The sequence below is a fragment of the Musa acuminata genome, chromosome BXJ3-9 (assembly GCF_036884655.1).
Source record: "Musa acuminata AAA Group cultivar baxijiao chromosome BXJ3-9, Cavendish_Baxijiao_AAA, whole genome shotgun sequence".
Taxonomy (NCBI): domain Eukaryota; kingdom Viridiplantae; phylum Streptophyta; class Magnoliopsida; order Zingiberales; family Musaceae; genus Musa; species Musa acuminata.
The window spans coordinates 11,836,145-11,854,327 of NC_088357.1; the positions used below are offsets into that span (position 1 = coordinate 11,836,145).

The 18,183-nt window shown below is 35.1% G+C and overlaps 2 protein-coding genes across 3 annotated transcripts; both read right to left on the minus strand.

Moving 5' to 3' along the window:
• Nucleotides 1-4,964: 4,964 nt before the first annotated feature.
• On the minus strand, nucleotides 4,965-9,274 carry LOC103998242 (uncharacterized). 2 transcript variants are annotated; one of them, XM_009419663.3, is made up of 4 exons: nucleotides 9,072-9,273; nucleotides 8,841-8,975; nucleotides 6,884-7,132; nucleotides 4,965-5,429 (listed from the first exon to the last, which is right to left on the minus strand). In XM_009419663.3, the coding sequence occupies exons 1-4, from the start codon at nucleotides 9,159-9,161 to the stop codon at nucleotides 5,184-5,186; spliced, it is 720 nt and encodes a 239-aa protein (XP_009417938.2). In that variant the 5' UTR covers nucleotides 9,162-9,273; the 3' UTR covers nucleotides 4,965-5,183. The 2 variants fall into 2 exon arrangements, with proteins under 2 accessions (XP_009417938.2, XP_065023166.1); XM_065167094.1 differs by lacking the exon at nucleotides 8,841-8,975 and having other exon boundaries at nucleotides 9,072-9,274.
• A 1,967-nt stretch (nucleotides 9,275-11,241) lies between these two features.
• LOC135649921 (receptor-like cytoplasmic kinase 185) lies at nucleotides 11,242-17,521 on the minus strand. Its single transcript, XM_065168888.1, has 5 exons — nucleotides 17,163-17,521; nucleotides 16,305-16,501; nucleotides 15,905-16,094; nucleotides 12,576-12,967; nucleotides 11,242-12,352 (listed from the first exon to the last, which is right to left on the minus strand). Exons 1-5 carry the CDS (start codon nucleotides 17,293-17,295, stop codon nucleotides 11,762-11,764), a joined length of 1,503 nt encoding a protein of 500 aa, XP_065024960.1. The 5' UTR covers nucleotides 17,296-17,521; the 3' UTR covers nucleotides 11,242-11,761.
• Between the last annotated feature and the right edge of the window lie 662 nt (nucleotides 17,522-18,183).

An 18,183-nucleotide genomic window follows, 5' to 3' on the forward strand; every position in this document is an offset into this window, starting at 1 on the left:
GTGGCCTTTACTCGGAGTCTTGGGTGAACGACGGGCGCAGTGAACTCTAATTGTTTCCTTTGGTTTATATGGTTGTCGAGATCTACCGTTTAAGAAGGCAATAATAATATTATCGAACGGAATGCCAATACATATTTTAGGAAAAATGTCATAATTCCATTAAGTGTATGTAATGCCAACTCTTTTATGCCATCAGATTGGATTTCCTAAGTCATCATTGGTGACGCACGGGTGAGTCAGATGGGTAATTAATACCATAATCCTAATCCTGTAGTTTAGATGACAAGAGATTAAAAAGCAAAATAATTGATCTATGAATCAATTAATGTAATTTTTGAATTTTTTTTTATTTATTTTTGATATTCTTGAAACACATCTGAGTATCTATTTTATCATGATATTTGATATAAAAAGTTTATAAATTTATTATTTTAAAAGTAAAATAATTGATCTAACTTTTTTTCTCTTCACATTGAAGGTTTTTTTTTTTGTAATGTAAATTTTGGCTTGTGATTTGTTTATTATTTTGCTATTTAGTGTTAAAAGATATAGTAGTTGTTGATCCATTAAAAAAAGAGAAAGAAAACTTTAATGTTTAGCACATCTTTTCCTAACAACTTGGAGGGGAGAAAGAGGACATGAATATAAAGATTAGATTTTGGAGTTTAAGTCTCTATGAAAACCATCGTAAATTTGATATGGCGCAGGCCAAAAATATCATGTTGTTAAAGTTTAGACATGATAGGATACGCCTATCAATTCATTTGATCACAATCGTATCTTTCTAAGTTTATCTTAGTCTATTAGAGTATTAACGAGTATTCTTATTTTATTCATGAATAATTCTTTTCCTCTCCTCATTTTTAAATATTATGTTGGTTCTGATATTAAATATTTGATTTTTGGATAAGAGCACTATTAGACATGGGAAGAGAACATGCAGAACGTGTTGTTCATAATGTAAAAAGAAAAAAAAAGACCATTATTAGTTGGACCGCTAGTGTGAACATAGTGGTCTTTGACATGTTAGGATCGTCAGTGTGAACATAGTGGTCTTTGACATGTTAGTTGTTTCGTTAGGAAGTTGATGGACTTATCATGAATTAGGTCGGGGATAGTCGGCCTATTGCCTTCGTTTGACCTAAACTAGTAATACACCCATCGAATCCTTAAAAGTTATCTTAAACTTGTGTGATGTGAGATTAATCAAAATAATAATATATATTTTATTAGAGCAAACATACAATTGAGATGAAAAAAAAGGGTAGAACTAATTTGTGATCATGTCCAACATTTATAAACACCTCTAATCGCATCCTGCATTATCATATAATTAATTCACTGAAATGATTGACTTTAATAATCTAACAAATGTTTTGTCTACATGCAGTTTGATTTTTTTTAGCTAATGAAAGTGCTTCTTTCAAGGAAAAAGAAGAGAAAAGAAACGTTATAAGATCATTATTCCCGTGATGGAATCTATCAAATTGTAGCTAATATAAACATGTAGTTAACAAGAAGATAATTCATCATCATCATCATCATTATCATCATCTCAGAAATTGCATGAACCTTCATTTTAGTTGATAAAAAAATAGAAAAATAATAAATACTATTTATTCAAAATTAAAAATATTACTATGTCCCTTTCTCACTAACTAAAAAAATAATATATATCAACTCAATTTACTTTCCTATACAGATGAGAAAGATTATAATATCTATCAAGTCTGACAAACTCGGCAAAATAATATTTCTAATAAACCATGGAACTGAATAATTATGCTTCAAAATATTAATGAGAATCAATAAATAAGATTCTATATGCACTCATCAATCAATCGGTAAAAATGGGATCAACATCCCCCCCTTTCTTAGAATCATCATAGTTTAATATGATCCCTACAAAAGGAGGGGACTATTAAATTCTCTCTCCTGCCTAATGCTATCAGAAACTTTGGCCTTATTATAAGCCAAGACTGAACCCACAACCAATGTTAGAAACAGATATGTTAGAATGATTATAAAGAGCATTGGTGCATTCTCTTCAAATCCACCATAAACCTATAACAACAACAAAGGCAGCTACTAGTGAGCCCAATTCTCCCTCCAATTAAGCCCCTCACCAATTCAATCCATGGCTACACCAAAGAAGGATCATAAAGATTAAGTTTTCGATTCAATAAAGGTGAAAAGAAAATAATGTATTAGTAAAAAAAAAAAAAGTAATGTTCAAGAGATTAAGTAGTGGCAACACAAAAATGATAAATTAGGAAGGAGAAAAGCATATGCAGATTTTGTGGTGGTAGTCTCAATAGGATCTGACTTTCAAAACTAAAAATCATCGCATGACATAAAAGAGAGATTAAATTGATAATTTCTCAAAATTAGGTCCTTCCCAAAAGTGACATAAAACTTGTCAATATTCCAAACTCTGTTTGTAAGAAAATCTATCACACAAATCAATTTTAGAAACATTAATCAAAGTTGACAAACAGTTAAATGAAATCCACATATCACCCAAATTACAATCGAAGAACCACCAATAAATTTCATAAAGCCATTATGGAAGGAAACCAACACTTACAAAAAAAAAAAATCCAACACCAACTAGTATTAACATGGTTATTAATATTCCAAAGGTCAATAATATTATATTTAATTTTACCATCTATTAATATTATATTCCAAAGGTCCCCATTGTTCAAATATAAGAGAATACGCTTATTCTATAAAGTCTATACATAAATCTCCCTCGTTCTTAAGGTAAATCATATTGTCCTAAGCCACTAAATGAATGCTCTTGGTTTTACTGGAGTTAGATCATAAGAAATTCATCGTAAATTAAGTAATCTTATCCGATATGCTATACTGCATCTAAGTCATGCTCAATGGATAAAAGAGAATAGAATTAAACATCAAATTAATCAAAGTGATGGACCCAATCTAAGACAATAAGGATCCATGCCATCACCCTAAGCGATCCATAACTGGTCGGACCAAGGAACCAAGGTCAGATTTAGTAATGTACTTGGGGACAATAAGTGCACTCAGATACGAGGAAATGACCCTCTCTCACTTAGAAGAAAATACAAATCTCTCTCTTGATATCCCTCGTAATATGCTTACGAAAAAAGGTATTTGATTTGACCATATTCACCCTCTAATTAGTCAAAGACTCGTATACACTTAAAATCTACTGAGTGGTATGGCAAGAATACTTATTTGCATGAAAGGATAACAAAATCTCATCAACATATATAATGTAATAAATTTTAAATAATCTCTTAAAACAAAAGAGAGAAATAGCACTTCTAACACATGCATCATTAAGAAAGAATGATAAAATCTATGACATAAGGATATAAGAAACAGAGAAATAAAGTCACCGTATCGGATACCACTACATCCCTTGAGAGGGGTGCTCGTTCACTAGACAAACAAAAGTAAGATAGAGATACATGTATTAATATAAGAGATAAACTTATTAAAAAACTTAGTAAGTTTTATAATAGCTAAGATGGCATCCCACGAAATCCTATGGTAAGCCTTTACAAATCAATCTTAATCGTAATAAAAAGATATCGATCCTTGAGTTATAAAGAGAATATGTCACTTTATTGGTAATAAAAATATTATCATTAATGGATCGAATCTCTTGAAAGATAACAATATTAAGATGAGGCTTTATCCTATTAATCAATACTTTGGCAAGAATTATAAAGTTGATATTGCAAAGCGAAATAGGTCTAAAATCTCTTATTTCATGGTATTCTTAAATTTAAGAATAGACAAAAGAAATATCTTGACCTAATCGAGAAGGAGAAGCATGATCCTTAAAGGCTTGAATAATAGAGAAAGAAAAATCTCTCAATAGAAATGATAAAACTCAACTATAAAACTATTCGAACTCATATTAGGTCAACAAGATAAAACCACAAGAAGCTATGAAGATTACTATTTGGGATGAAGAAAAAGGGTATACGGTGTTCTTAAATATAAAAATTCTTATCTTCTACGATATATATATATATATATATATATATATATATATATATATATATATATATATATATATATATATATTATGGGCAGGATATGCAATGTTATACAATTTTTTTTTTTTACAAAGAGTAAATGATCAAACAATATAGGAACCGAAAACTTTGAAACTTCTTGTAGGAAGAGGAAGAAAGCAAGAAGAATAATTTTGTATGAATCATATATGTTCACAATAAATATATTAGACAAGTGTAGATGAGTAAAATGAATGATGCCTATAAATGTGACACGTCAGTGCACGGATATAATTTTTCCTTGTTAATCATTGTGATGCCAGCTCCGAAATATGGGATTATGTTGGACTAACTGGTTTCCTAGAAAGGTATTGACATGTGATCAATGTGAGCATATTATGGTTATGGAAGGGAAGCCAAGCAGTATAATTTTGAAGACAACATGACAAATGGTAACTTTGTTTTTGTTTTGTTTTTTCTTTTTTTGAATAGTTAGAAATTGGTTACAGAAAATAGATAATTCTATTATCTATTATTATTTTATATTATTTATTATCTTTTTGTTTTATTCCTGTAATATTTTTGTTTTATTATAATTGTGCCTATCATACACCTGAATGGTATGGTTAATTGTAATCAAAGCCCAAGATGGTCATTTGGAGAAATAAAATGATATCTTATGTTCATGTGTTTTTTCTTTAAATGAAAAAACATACGAACAATATCTAAGCCAATAAATATATTAATAAATAATAATATACTCATCAGATCCTTATAAGTCTAAGTTTTTATCCACGAGCAACTCACTCCAACTGCTGGTTATTTCTGTTGTAATCCAGACTGAACGAACTGTGTTTGAAAACACTTTTTAACACAAATAATCAAATCTGAGAAGCTATATCAATCTTACTATGGAAAGATAGTTACTAGCTTTCCGCTGGAAAAGAGTTGAAATCAAAACCTAGAAGTTATGAACAAGCGGCAACACAAATGTTCCACTGCATATGGTGCAGTGCTGCAGATTCACAAACTAAGGGACATGCATACTGTGGTACATCCAGTTAACCACCATCATTCACATGCACAAACATCCACATTTATTAGATATATTACATGGAAAATGCAGTTTAATAGATATAACCTTCAGATTGGCATGATTTGTCAGGATCATGTGGCATTTGATCCAACAGATGAGATCCGGATACGCATTCCTTGGTTGGTTATGCCATAGTTGAGCAAATCAAAGACCTCGTCCTCGTTGCCCATGGCGAGATCACCCAGAGACACTATGTGAGAGTGGTGCTCATTAGGCATGGGGAAGCCGTAAAACCGCCTACATAGCATAAACCACCTCACGCATACTTGTCGCTCGAGTATTTGGCAGATTTCAAGTGCTTCCATTAGATCAACAGTCTGGGATGCCACCACCATAGAGAAGATCATTAGTTTGGTATCCCGAACTTTTGAACTGATGAATCAGGTAAGATTCCTAACATGATTTTGGACTAAAGAGAACTTCACAAAAAGAATAATTCATGCAGAATAAGAATCCTTAAGTAAATTTGATTCTACATAATGCCACAGAAAAGATGCTCCCTTGTGACCTATGTCCAAATGATCGATCACATAATTCCCTCCCTAGATCCCAGATCCAGTATTGGCGGGAGCCATATGCACTAGATGATCCTTCTTTTTATTTGATTCCATATAGAAGATAACTAGAATTTGCATGGATAATGTTATTCGTTAATGTTCGTGCAACGCAGAATAACCAAGTATATGCTGTTATTACACAATGTTGTGGTTGCTAGCACAGTCTTGCTTTCTGTTATAGAAGATACTATGTTATGGATGTTTTCTATGCTTTTAATTAGACTAAAGAAACAATCATGTTGATGTTTAATTATTGGATTTGACCTTACATACAGAATCTCTAGACTAATCTAAAATAATTCGAGAACATTATAAATTAGACTGACCCCATTTGAACTAATCCTACAATTCTTTTTCACATCTATTGAAAATGATTAGAACTATGACCTATTTTATGCTGTAAACAATGGGCAAGGTTTCAAGAACAAATTGACATTCAACAGTGACAACTGTCTGCAACAGGATAGAATATTCACTTCTATCTCCAGGAATCAATTTGAAGACCTCAGTGAAAATGTTTTAGATTATAGCTCAAACAATGTTGAGAACCAAGTTTATGTGGTAGTCAAATTACTTTCTCATTAACTTTTCCATGTGTTTTATTTTCAGGTATAATTCAAGATCAGCTATTCTTAGCTTCTGTTCAGAGCTAAATTTAAGAATCTAAAACAATTTATAAAATGAAAGTTTAGCCAGCAATTTGTATTCTGTGACATCTTCTATCATAGAAGTCCCAAGTCTTCACTCTAAAATACGCACCACCTATATCAGTCATTTAAAGTGTTGCAATAGAAAGATTTACTAATCTGCCACATTGACAATATTTCACTATAATTACAACTTCTAAAAAGATGTTACAGGGAATCACTAAGTTTAGTTAAGGAAAGAGGCCATATATTGCTTTATATTGTCTAGAAAAAGCAAGCAGCATGTTTGCCAAAATATAATAACAGCCGACCTTTACATGTCTTCTTGATCATTCCTTACTGGAAAGATAAGTGCCACATCATGAAACCAAAATGTGAAAGTTAAAAGTTGACATGAAACTAAAAAAGAATCACTTTAGAGTACCAACAGATCTTGTTAAAGGGGATTGACAAATATCAAGGAATAATTAATTTTACAAACCCTATCATCCTGGTTAAAGAATAATCAACAATAATCTAAAACCCAAGGAAATGTAATACAGGAAGTTTGTGTAGAGGATTACTGACTGGTATTTCCAGAAAAGATATGCAATAATGACACCCAATCAGATTCAATAGCACGTTCTGCTCTCTTCTGAACAGAAACAGCTGCACGTCCCTAAAACCAAGTTTCATCGACGTCAGATCACCAATTGCTTTCATGTAAAAACGAATTTCCAGTGACCCACTCTGTGTCGACCCTTCCACATATTTTATTACAGCAGAAACAGCACTGGCCATTTTCTTGTGCTCGTTCATGTAAAAAGCTTTGCATTCCTACAAAATAAAATAACAGTTAAAAAGTTTATGTGACGCCATTATTCTCTGTACTACATTTATTGTACCATAAGTGATTATTGGGAAGTGAGCACGTAAATTAATTTCTGGGTAAAAGATACATTACAGTGATCAATTAAATCAAACTGAAATGAACAGAGATACAATATCCAAAAAAATCTTCATTGCCACCGCAAAGGATGTTATGCTCTGAACAAGTATATCAAGGACAGACAAATGAGAATAATGCCTCAGATGTACAAAATTCAGTTGATGATTTTGATTGTACTGTAATTACTTCTAACTTTAGAGGGACCAACATTTCTTCTTTTGACTTTTGAAATTGCATGGCCATGATCCTTTCTTTTTTAATTCACAGGAAACATTGCCATACAACTACAGTGATATCAAGGGTTGTCACTCAGTATTCAGATGTGAATTCCTTTCCTAATTGCAATGAGTGAAATACAACCCTGTCTAAACAAGGGTTGTCTCTTCTACTAGTATAATTTTTGAAACTATAATTTTATCCTTAAATTTCTTCACTTCGCAATATCCCTGTCTAAACAATACCTATGCCGCTTTTTTGTTTATTTTTTAATAAACCAAAATTTATGTCCAGTATTATCAATATTTTTAGATATTTTATCTACTCAGTTCCTTATAAACAGATTATGTAAATTATTCTTCGCTTCATTAATATGTATCAATCTTAATTCTTTCCCTAAAAGTGTTTCTACATTCTAAATTGATAGCTTAACCCTTTGGTTTGAACTCATTTTTTTAACATATATTGGCAATACAACATGAAACTCTTACCTATTTTGCACTATATCCAAACGAGTCGCTTCCGGACAAGCAATTTAAGACACCTAGATGGTGAAGAAATCTCACATGACTTGCGTAACCTTACAATGAAAGTAGTCAAGATTCATTTCGATGAAATCTAACATAGTTTATGTTGGCTATCAGTGTCCTAATGCAATCATCTATTTTTCTCATTTGAGCCTGGAATTGTTGTTAGGTGGTAGTTATTTGGTCCAGCATAACTTTGTACAAAACAGTGCATACTACGGGATTAGAAGTTCTTCGACCAGTGATATAACCTTTAGACCACCAATCAACTCTTCTCTTTACAATACCTAGATAACATTTGAAAAACTTGCCCACTGGGGTTTAAGATGAGCAACCACAAAAAATTAGCATGATTACCACAAAACTCAAAATATCATTGTAATTATACCAAATATGGGGTACCACTCTCCTAATACAAGCTACAACTGTGGTTTCAAGAAGATTCACTTGAGACCATGAAGAACCAACGATGATTGGAACATATATTAGTAACCATATACATAATACAAGTACATGATGTTGTACATATGTTTTGATGTAGAAACAGCTAAAACAGTACTGCAAGTGTATGATTTCAGTCATTTAGAGCATATATGTCGACTAACCTGAGAACATGAAAAATTGGCTCAAGTTGTCGCTCGATTAAAAGACAAGGTTTCATATCTTAGCCTGTTAGTTAAGAGCAGCAACAGTGTGTGAATCACCCACCCACCCACCCACCCATGAGATACGGCCCTTTTCAACCACAAATTAAAGATTGAAACGCCTTTCTAGTTTCTTCCCTCGTGAATCACAATCAACACGAGTAAAAGAACAAAAAGGGGGCGAAATTACGATGAAATCTTCTGCTGACCTGAGAGGGCGATGCGACGAGGCGGCGGTCCTCAGAGGACCACCGCCGCCCGTAGAGCGCGATCCAGATAGAGTCGGAGGAGCAGATGTCCCGCCAGAACCTGGAGCAGATGCCCAAGGAGCATACATCCGAGGCCTATTGGTGAAGAGCCGAAGATTGAGGTTCAGATGCATGGTGGAGGAGGAGGAGGAGGAGGAGGAGGAGGAGGAGGAGAGAGGATTGAGAGAGCACCTCGAGCAAGGAGACGATGTCGAGGGCGACATCGCGAGGGAGGTAATTCCACCTCAGATCGAGTCCCGAGCTTCCACCGCCCCTCTCCATTTCCGATCGTCGTCGTCGTCGTCGGAGGCGGCTTCCCTCCCGAGCCGTGAGTATAAAGACCGAAGTCGTCGTGTGAAACGTGCGCCTGCGCGGGGCCTGGACCGCTCCCTGCGTCTCTCTCGGCCGGCCACCTGGCACCATAGTAAGCTTCTCCATTGGTTGCCCCTTCATGGGACCCACAGAGTGGCTGGCTGAGGACACCGTCGGACCGTGTTCTTTCGGGTACGGACACCGCCGACTCACTTAAATCGGATTCGGGTAAAAGATATTAAAAATAATTAAATTAAATTGAATTTTCTGTGGGGATATCCGATTACTGTCGCGCATCGATAATGCATCGACTTTGGAGTCCAAAAAGTTTGAACTTTTCATCATGAATTACTTAATAATTCCGATTTGTTTGCTCGTGGGTTTTCAGAATAATCTCTATAATCCATTTAACATTATAGCACATCATATAAAAAAAAAAATTATTTATTTATTTAAATAAGGTATTCATCATTCATCTAAATTTTGTGTAAGAGAGGATTTACCTTTTTTTTATATTTTTACATGGTTATTAAAAATAATATAACTTGATCATTATTTTACGATAAGAGAAAAAAATTTGATTGAAAAATAAAAAATTCATGAAAAATTACAATCCCCGTTTTGTAATAACCGAACACATAATTAGAGAAATATTTCATGTATGCTCAACTTCGTTCGTATTAAGTTGGTATTAATACGGAGAAAAATATTCTTTCGAGTTTATATGAATGGTATGAACCTGTGTTATCATTGTTTAATAAGCATTCAAAAACACATGTCGATGCAAGGGTTTTATTTAGGCATTTCCAGCCATCATGCAATCATTATAATCCATTGAACCATTTATCTTAGTTTCCCAAAGAGATAATAACGATACACAGCAGAAGTGGCAATATTATTATACTCATGAGAAGTAAATCTTTGATTTCATGTATAATTTTTTTTTCTCTGATACTTTTGATCAGTCGAGCCATCATAGTGTGTGAAGGTTATTTATAATGTGAACAACTTAAAGGTAATTTATGTTTAGTTTCCACCAGTATCATGTGAATAACTCATATAAATGTGAGATAAACAATAACAGCATAAAGTATCAACTATTTCGAAGAACAGGTCGACGAGTCGTAAAGTATCAACTATTTGAGGTCACAAGAGGCATCTTAAACTAGTTCTTGTAGATGTTGGTGGAAAAGAGGGCTCTAAATATACAATTCTATCTAGCAATTCAAGTAGGTACATTAAAAAGATAAGACTACATGTATTAACTCTCCCTAAATCCATTCAGGCAAGAGCTTCATACCAAGATATAGCAGTCAGCACAAAGGACAACGTTTTGGGTATGCATTTTAAGTCCATGCTCAAAATGATTCGGGTAGGAAGTAGAGTTGTTCTGGAAATCCAAGAAAACATAAGATGAACAAGGCATAGAATTTGATCAAAAGCAAAGTATCAGAAAGTGGAACAAGTGGATTCACAAAAGCAACAATAGATTCAAAGAGTTCTCTCTTAGGCATGAAGGCCAAGAGAGAGAGTACCCAGTGGTTAAAAGTACAGCAGTCCACCATAGTAACTTACTCAAAAGGACTTCCCTGATGCACAGTCTTTGATCCTCTTGAACTGGGAATTAGGGGACTCCTGCCACAAAGATTGAAGAAATAAGAGACTTTTTTGGCTGTTAGATTAATCAAATAAGAATTGTTTCTCACCTTTGATGAAAAGTCAGAGCCAAATAGAACAAAGCAAAGGATTGGAATTCCTACAACTCAAAAGCACATACTTCAAGTCAAGCTGTCATAAATTACCTAGTGATGGTTAAAATGGATTCCTCGGGTGAAGATAATGAAAAGAAAGGCAAAAGACAACATAAAGTCTGTATATTTCTTGTACCAAACATTTATCCAAATGCATTGTTCAACATATTTTCCTGTGTCACAATAGTAACAACAATTGGAGAAATAATCATCCATCATTATAAGAACAAATGGAACCAACAATGTCTGACATAACAATGACCAGAAAGGGTGGAAGCTAGAAAATTCACACAGTGAAATACAACAGAATTCTGCAAGTTTCCAATAGCATGACAAATACAACTTGAAGAAACATAGTTTTACGAGACGAGATGTGAACAGAAAAGTCATGTGCAGATTTTATGGACAAAAATCCAATAAAATTTTCTTGTACTTCGGAGTAAAAAAGACACTACACAGAATGTGCACCGAATTTGCTCGTACGAGTTGACTGTACTAGATTGCATGTATACATTCTAAATCCAAACTCTATACTTTCTGAATGCTTTTTCAAACTTTTACTTTTTGGCTGTGCCATCTTGTACGCCACATTACAAGGCTTCAGTAAGGCACATCACGTCTCTCAGGAAAAGGAACCAGCGGATATAGCAGATTGACAAGAAAGTAGATGTCACAGAGCATCAACCTTATTCACAAAAAGAATGTGGTACCATGATGAAACCTGCAAAGGTCATATGTCCCGACCAGCTAAGCACGCAACCTATATCTTCCCTTTGTGCATGAAAGTATGGCAAGAAAAGCACCATCCAAACAAGACCTCTACCCATGTGTACTATCATAGCTACCTGGTGTATTTCTCGGTTGTCTCTCTCTCCAATTTTCACCCCATAGTTTGGCTTCTGCAACAGCATGCTCTCTGACAAGATTCGGATCGACAGTCTTTGGTGAGCCTTCTGCTACCCCTACATGAACTGGGCTATCCATCTGAGACTCCTGAGTCTCCAAGTCATCCAAGCCCCACTTCCGCCCAGAGCCACCAGCAGAACCACCTCTGCCAACTTTTGCACCTTTACCACCCGCCTTGAATGGATCCCTTTGCCTAAGGTCTGGAGAATTTTGATGTGGTGAATGAACAGCCTGTTGATTGTCAGACCCACTTCGGGACCTGGGGGTAGATGAACCAAACCTGGTTCTCTGAACACTAGCTGCATTTGGATCATAAGTTTGTGAAGCTAAATATGAAAGTGCTGTCACGACATCCCCTATGAAAGGTCGAGTGGCTGCTTGCTCCTGCAGGCACATAGCTGCAACAGCCAGTGCCTGATATAGGCCTCTCATTGGATATCGGCCTTGTAGCAACGGGTCAGCCATGTTGGGGAACTTCCTACGGTCTTTAAATAATGGACGAGCCTGTAAATAAGATTTAAAATAAGAGGTCACAGTTTTCGTCTATATCTGAAACTGAAATTTGCAAGGCCATCACAAAAACCAAACTTTTATACTTTGTATGAATCTCTAATCTTTACTTTTGGGATCTAAGGTTGAGAATAAGAATCTGAATCACTCCACAAGATTTCTACTACTATGCCAGAGGTTAGATGTGGTATTACAAAAAAGTGAAACAGCAACATACCCATGCAACTAGATTTTGTTCTCCAGAAGGCCGAGTATTGTCAATTGCTTTACGCCCTGTAATCAGTTCAAGAAAGACAACACCAAAACTATAGACATCAGATTTCACTGTTAACTGCCCTGTCATAGCATATTCAGGAGCACAGTAACCATATGTTCCCATCACTCTGGTTGAGACATGAGTCTTGTCACCAACAGGACCAAGTTTTGCAAGCCCAAAATCTGACAACTTCGGATGATATCCTTCACCAAGAAGTATGTTTGATGATTTGAAGTCACGATAAATAACTGGAGGATTCGCCTTATCATGCAGGTATTCCAAACCTTTAGCTGCACCAGCTGCTATTTTCATCCGGATGTTCCAGTCTAATGGTTCTTTATCAGCTGGGATATCTATTATAAAATCAAAAAAATAACAATAAAAATTAAGTTGATTTGTCTGGGACCTTGAATCAGTCATATATTCTCATAACATCACTCCATAAAAGCATCAAGGTATTATCTTTTTCTCTGACATGCAGAAAAATGGGGGCAATTAAGTTCATTAATTCCAGACAACCAACAAAAGCCACATAAAAGGATGAAGAAGCAAATGATAGATACAGTTGCTAATAATGAAGTTTAACTAAATAATAACCAGTCTCACAGAAAAAGCTACAAGCAATTTTTTTAAAATTTTCATAATGTTGTCCGTTCAGGTTAAAGCACGACAAAAGATGTTAAGAAGAATTGAATCAAATTCGTGAAAAGTCTAGTGTCTGTTGGAATTCAAGATCTTTGCATTATAAATTCTGGTTTTGGTTAGCAAATGGCATGTCTCATAACAAAACAAGATGTTAAGAAGAATGGAATCAAATTTGTGAAGAAGTCTAGTATCTTTTAGAAGTCAAGAAATCTAACTTGGCAATTGCTTAGTAAATGGCATGACTCATAATGAATTGCCAAAGAGAATACCCAGAGTTAAAAAGAGCCATTAAAATAATCCAATTGCCAAGTTATTATAGAGACATTACTATAATGTATCGTGTAACTCAATCAACTTTCCCTGATCCTTCCACTAATATGTTCCCTGAGTCGTATATTTCTTTGACAAACAGGAGTATTGAGAAGATTCAAAAAAATAAGTTTCCATGGTGTCGATAGCATTAACCTGGTGTAGAAACATTTCTAGAAAGAAGTAAGAGACAGTGCCGCAGGTCACACTGTGACTAGCATTCTCCCTAATTTGAGTTCCACGACATATCAAAATTGCTCCTTAAATATTGTATCTTACCAAAAACGTTTGGTTTTTTAAAACGTGGCTCGTAATTACAAGTTGAAAGGATAATTTAGATGTATCTTACAGATTATATCAAATCCTATCCAAACTGTCAGATCAATCAAACTAGGAACGAGGTGGCTTCAGAAGAAGGGACCAGAAATATTTCTTGTGCATCAAGATGTGTACACTCAGCTTCACATGGTTAAGGATAGCAGCTGGCTTAATTTGGTGAGGACCAAGGAGTACAGAAGAAAATTGACTTGAACAAGGTCTTGCACATAGCAAACAAAGAAAACTAGCAATCCTGTCTTATTTGCGTACCAAAATATGGGCTGACAGCCTCTGTTTAGAAACAAATTTGCACCAGCCATGCATACTGCCTTAATCAACCTACCAAAATATAAGCCACAGCCACTTTTGGGATCAGGTTATACCGGCTGTAAGAACTATGAAAGGGCAATCAGTACAACTATGCAGATGCCCTTTGGTGAAAGCCCATTAAGGGCCAGTCAGGACTCAATGATGAAGATCAGCTGCAATATATGAAATCTGATGTATTATTTAACTACTTCAAAAAAAATTCATGCTTTTTGATTGATTGTTCTAGACTAGATGAGAAATGCAATTATGTTAGAGGATTTGGCAGTAGTAACTTTATTACCAGACTTGCTTATAAGCTCTTAAGGTTCAGGCTTGGATATATCTTCAACTTTAGTACAATGAAATGAGCTAAGATTAGCAATTTAATTTTAGCCGTAAAAATAGGTTCTTGTTTTTAGGCTATCTATTGCCCTTAAATTTTCTCCTATTTGGACCATGATCTATCTAAAATTTAATGTAAGCAAGGATAAACATTGGTGAATTGTTTTATTTGTATACAAGGAATATGAAGCTTTGTGTAATAAACATTTACTTTATGAATGAAAAAAACAATTCAAAATTGAAAGCTTAGGCAAGACAATGAGATATATATCCAAGTAAGCATGTGCAATTTGGCTCATTATCTCAACAAAGCTATTTAATAATTTTGTTGAGTTAAGCTTATGTGTAACTCTATCAGGATACTACTCAAACACATCCAATACAGGTCTCCTCAAGGATACATGCCAAACTTACAGCACCCTGTCTTTGGGGTTGATAAAATATCAACCAGGTTCCATTCATGCATCCAAGTGAAACATGGTGGGTTTCTCCTCTAGAGAACTGGTGGAAATTTATTGGTACCCAATACTACAAGAAGAGGACATTGTTCACAATTCCATTTCTAAAAAGTCTTACTGTCCCACCAATAACAGCATTTTAAATGTGTGTATAGTTTCTGCTGATGAGCATTATAAACTCAAAGACGTACTACAATGAAGACCATGGAAGCAGTCCTCCAGACACCATGGCTATGATTTGATGCTGGATTTGGCATGTTCAGCCATCACCATTTCATGATAGCTGTTTTACTAAAAAGACAGTTGTCTGTAGGTGGGTGCTTTAGCTCAAAAACTGGCCATTGTTTGTTAACAACAAATGATAGATGCTCTCCCTATTGTGGAGGTGGTTAGTCACTATGGGCTAAACTTATATGATTCAGATATACTATGAACTTTGAAGAGGAGTGAATGAGATCAAGGGAGTTGGTAAAAAATGGACAAAAGTGATATGTAAACTATAAAGAACATATGACAGTTTAACTAGAAGATCTCAAGTCAAACATTTCCAACTAGTTTATTCTAAGCAAACGACCAAACAAGCCAAATAAGTATTTGCAGAGACATAATCTAATAATTTCAAGCAGGGTATGGAATTCTAGGTTAATGTAACTTGAACCTTCATAAGTTCGATTTGGACTCATTTGTGACACCCTACATTCTTAAGTATTCATTCAAGTAAAAGAGAATCTAAACCCTTGCAGATCATGTAAGATGATGTAAATTATTTTATCAATCATCCTTTAACATTTATAATACTTAATTAACACTTTACATGTCTAACTCTAGAAGAACTGCAACTGCAGGAATTATGGAAAAATAAGAACAACAAGGCTAAATCAGTAATATAAGCTAACCGAGAAATCTAACCATGCAAATGGTCTTCTAATGATCCCAAAGGCATAAATTCATAGACGAGCAATCGTTGATCACCATCAGCACAATAACCAATCAGATTGACAAGATTAGGATGATGCAAGAGGCTAAGCATGAGGACTTCAACCAGAAACTCCCTGTTCCCCTGAAGACCATTTCTGTCAAGTTGTTTAACAGCAACAACCTGCATTGGTTTACATCAGCTGCATGCTAAATGCCAGATACCATATTTCACATAACAGATGCACATGTTTCCTAAGCAGCAATCTTAGATTGTAATAATATCTCTAAGCTTATAATACAAGGTATTTTTGTGTTCCTGATCAATTTAATTAAAGCAATCAAGACATTTATAGGTAAACTAGTCACATGAAGTACTAAAACAGAAACTAACCTGTCCATTCTCCAACCTTCCTTTATATACACGACCGAAACCACCTTCACCCAAAAGGCAATCTTGTCTAAAGTTCTTCGTGGCAGCAGCAAGCTCACGGAAAGTGAATGTCTGAGCTGCAATATGACCGGCATTGCTTTCCTTCGGAGTTGATGCTTCCTTCTTGGAGTCTGAACCAGTCCTCGACCTCAATTTGTCTAATGCCACAACCAATCCACAACAGTAAACAAGAAACTCGATATTTTGACAGCAAAACATGACTTAGTATATGATATTTGCTTTCGTAGCATAAGTTGCATAAGCCGAGAGACAAATGAATATTATTGAATTCCGCAATTCTGCGTATATTTTGTTAAAAACCATAAATGCACCTTCTTTTGAACATAATTTTAGGCATGATCAAATAATTGCATGAGCTCCCATTCACCTTCCTATACCCTGATCATTTCATGACAAAAGCATCACCCTAATGTTTTTGGGAGAACAAGACATCTTTCTCCTCAGTAAGGAGAGATCAATGCATATGGCAAGAAAATTAGCCACAAAAAGAGGAGTCCGATCTCCAAAATCTAATGGAACATCGAACAAGAGCACAACAAATAGCTTCAATTTTTTCTTTTTTCTTTTCTTACTTACTCTTCATGCAATGATCATGAAATCAATTGGCATTATTTAGAAAAGAAACGTTGAACGTCCTAAAGCGAGGCCACGAACAATAGCTCCACAGATCGATAAGAAAAGAAAAACGATCAGCACTAAACAAACAAATACTCCTAAAACGCAGCAGAGAGGGACCATCAGATCCACGAGATTCACGTAAAAAACAATTTTCCCTATGAAAAATTCCGACTTTCTCACCAGAACCGCCATGGTGCGACAACGAGGCACCCTTGAAACCCCCACCACCTTTCCCCTCATTCCTCTTCTTCACCTCCTCCTCCTCCTCCTCCCTCTGACTGGCCGATCCGAAGCAGGGAAAACAGCCCATCATAAATTAGAAGAACCAAGAAACCCCCCCCCCCCCCAAAAGCCACCCACTTCAGCTCCAGCGACAGCTCCTCCTCGATCCTCCGATCGATCCCGACGGGCCTACATCAAATCTCGCCGCCTGCGGAGCAGATCAGAGCCTAAATCCGCAAAGGGAATGAGATTTAGGGAAGAGGGGCGGACCAAAATGCACAACCTCCGTCAAAATCGAATGAGAGAGAAAGAGAGCTGAAGTCAGCAGCGTGTGATGTAAGAAGAAGGAAGGAGTCACCAAATGTAGCGAGAGAGTGTTAGGGGTAAATTCCATATTAACAAAGAGGGACTTAGTTTGTCCCCCACAAATTTATCCTATGTGAACCCCACGGGAATCCTCCGCTCACAAAGCAAGTAGGGATGCGGGTAACGTTCTAACGGGTAGAATTAAAATTGTTCTTTGTTGTATAATTATATTGTTCATTAATAAAAATACTTCATTTTAACCTATTTATATACCCCTTTAGATCCATTAATTATCTCAATATTTCACATGCCAACTAATTAATCAATGATATCTTAATTTCTTGCAAAAATGTAATTCTCAAAGGGGTAGAAAACAGTTGCTTTTTATTGTTAATTAATTATTTGAGTGGAAAACAATTGTTTATTGTTGTGGGAATAATTTTATTTTACTAATAAAAAGAGTTAATTTTGTGTGTATATATTTATCCATCCCTTTCCATCTATCAAACGGTAAATAATGGGTAATTCAATAACGAGCAGAAAATAATTGTTCCTCACTGTTGAATTAATTATATTTGTTTTACTTTATAGGTAGAGTGTCACATTTACTATATTTTTTTAGGACAGATTGGACTTCACATTAATAAAATGAAAATCCCAATTGATCTCAGTC